The 2,688-nt window shown below is 40.1% G+C and overlaps 1 protein-coding gene across 1 annotated transcript; it reads right to left on the reverse strand.

Moving 5' to 3' along the window:
* LOC112783853 (uncharacterized) lies at positions 1–2,688 on the reverse strand. Its single transcript, XM_025826926.3, has 7 exons — positions 2,088–2,688; positions 1,827–1,970; positions 1,379–1,451; positions 986–1,091; positions 790–886; positions 581–676; positions 1–498 (listed from the first exon to the last, which is right to left on the reverse strand). Exons 1-7 carry the CDS (start codon positions 2,616–2,618, stop codon positions 343–345), a joined length of 1,203 nt encoding a protein of 400 aa, XP_025682711.1. The 5' UTR covers positions 2,619–2,688; the 3' UTR covers positions 1–342.

Here is a 2,688-nt window from a genome sequence, read left to right on the forward strand (position 1 = left end):
TTTCTGATATGATCACATGGGAAAATGGCATCACTTATGGAGGAGAACTCGAGTACAATTATGACTTTTGTCACCGATAAGGTAATAAATTCTGTTTTATTTCACAATAAATCAGATAGAGGGTCAGGGTCAGGATTTCTAAATTAAACTACATGACCCTTGTGGCTTAGAAATTTAACATGTATACCTCTCCATTTTTCTTTCGCCTATGGCAATATACATTAAAACAACGAAATTCATTCCTCTAGTTATTTACTTCAAGACATCATTACTTGTTGACTTGACGCTCCATTTCAAGGTAACATAATTTGTTCCTCGTGCATCTTCAATCTACATAATGAGCTATTCTGCAATGCTATTTCCAAGCGCAGGACTACCATCTTGAACTATTTCTTCGACTGGGTTTTCTTTCGCCCAGACAGCAGCATCTAAATATCCAAGCTCAAAGAGTCTATCAAGAATTGCATCATCTGCTGGCTCGAGAGCCCAATTGAAAAGCTGAAATAGTTCAATGCATAACGATCAATCATCTCCTATCCTTAAGAAAATTGTTATGACAATTCAAAAACTGCATAATTACCTGTCGGGGGCTAGTAACATTTTCAGGATTGCAATCTGGACTAATCCCTATCCCTTGCAATCCCAATCGACTAGCTGGGAAAGCACAAACACGAACCTGCAAAGAGGAATATGCTCATTGAGGTCAAAATATGACAAGAGTCTTATCAATCATAAATTCTTTTAAGCATATCAGAATTGAAACAAAACAATCATAAAGATCAAGAATACCGTTTGTGTTGCAGATGTTGGTGGCATAAACAATGTCAAGCCCCCATCAATGCATAGTCGATTTCTAAACCTTGTTGCTGGCCTTGGTGCAAGATATCTAGAGTAAAATCAAAATAAGTTACAAATTCACTTATCATATATGTTGTGTTAAGAAGATCACATCCAACCAAGTAAAAATGGTATACTAACAAATCACCCTGGAATGAAGGAAGAAGTAAAAACTGCATTGATGAGATCTTCCTTAGAATCAAACTGATCCACCAGCAAACCCCTGGGTCTCCAAAGAAGCTGTGTCACAGCAACTGCAAGGGAAGGTAATATAATAAGGCTCGGCCACATCTAGTCTACTACTGATAAAGGAAAATTAGACAGCTCCCCATCTTCACTTTGGAGTTATTTATTTTGTTCCAGACACAAATAATATAATTATAACATTAAGTTATAAATGCAACTTTATAACTAAATAGTATATGATTACTGTAGGCAACTCTATACAAGACACGCCACATTTTTCCTTCTCTATAGCATATCACTTCTAGCTATAGATTTTATAATTCTGTTAAGAGAAAATCTAGATATCCAATCTCACCCCGAACTCTCCCATTCGATCTGACATGAACATCATCTGGCAAAAATTTCTCAAGAACGTCCCGTAGAACAGCCTACACAGAAAAACAAAAGAACAGCCTACACTCAAAAAGCAAAATAAGGCACAAGCATAATATCGCAATAAAACAGCTTTTATGATCCTTATCTAGGGATATCTCGATATTAGCAGCGCAAGTTAGAAAATAAAAGAAAATCAGACACACCTAAAGAGTCTATGGTCTAACCAAACAGAACAGAACAGATCATAGCTTGCTTATTGCAAGTCTTTGTGAACACAAAAGTCCAAAATAAGAGGATCATGAGTGTAAATAAGAGTATAATAATGGCAAGTTATTTGAACTAAATCATCACTGATCCATTGGTAACCGAAAGAGAAACAAGCATATATGCCAAGAACGACTAAATATTAAACAAGTGCCGAGTCAAACCCCAAGTCGAAATGCGGTCCCCCTGTCGCGGCAATCGGCAGCCAAGATTTTAGTAGCATTCAAGCCTTCTTCCATGCTAGCTCCAGAAGCAATCACAGCACATACTATAGCTCCTGCAGAGGAACCAGCTAAAGGAGTAGTTTCCTGCATCAACACAAACAATTCCAATCTAAAAATCAATAATTTTGATCATTTCCCAAATAATTAATCAGGCAAAAAGAACAGCACATGAAACGAGAGTTGTTCTATAAAATAAAAGACCTTGATGTAACCATTTTCAATGAGGAATTGAGCAACACCAAGATGGTAAGGGAAGAGAAGACCAGCAGCAGAGAAACTAAAGCCAGGGCTTGTGACGACTCTGCGTTTGCGCTCAGCTTCAACGTCCTTCACTCTCTGCTCCCAAATGACGTCGGGTTGAATCTCATCCTCCACCACCGCACCAATCCTCTCCTCCTCCTCTTCCACCGAAGCCGAAGAGGAATCCGATACGATGCTTCCTCCCGTGCGGCCCTTGATCAGGCGCGTCGCGATACCTAAGAACAGCTCGCCGGTGGACACCGCAAATGATTTCTTCTCGGAGGGTTCCGGCGGAGGCGGAGTTGGAGGAGGAGGAGGAGGAGTGGCGGTGGAGTTTTGCGGTGAAGAATTGGATGCGAAGGTGAGGAATTGGGTGGTGGTACGCGGATGGAGGAAATTAGGGTTAGGGTTTGGGGAAGGGAAACGGTGAAGATTTGCCGGTGAGAGAAGATAGGAGAGTGTAGTAGGAGCCATGTTCATCAACGTGTACATCAACAAACTCACACACACAACACATACTTGTTTTCTTTTGGTCGGTGATTTCGATTTCCACGATGCATGT

Source organism: Arachis hypogaea, chromosome 20, assembly GCF_003086295.3.
Source record: "Arachis hypogaea cultivar Tifrunner chromosome 20, arahy.Tifrunner.gnm2.J5K5, whole genome shotgun sequence".
In the NCBI taxonomy this organism is placed as follows: Eukaryota; Viridiplantae; Streptophyta; class Magnoliopsida; order Fabales; family Fabaceae; genus Arachis; species Arachis hypogaea.

Coding starts and splice junctions, on each gene's coding strand:
- LOC112783853 (XM_025826926.3), bottom strand. CDS start 2,618: ATGTACACGTTGATGAACATGGCTCCTACTACACTCTCCTATCTTCTC. Junction 1,092..1,378: donor ATCGAATGGGAGAGTTCGGG/GTGAGATTGGAT, acceptor CTTCCCTTGCAG/TTGCTGTGACACAGCTTCTT. Junction 887..985: donor ACTTCTTCCTTCATTCCAGG/GTGATTTGTTAG, acceptor ATTTTACTCTAG/ATATCTTGCACCAAGGCCAG.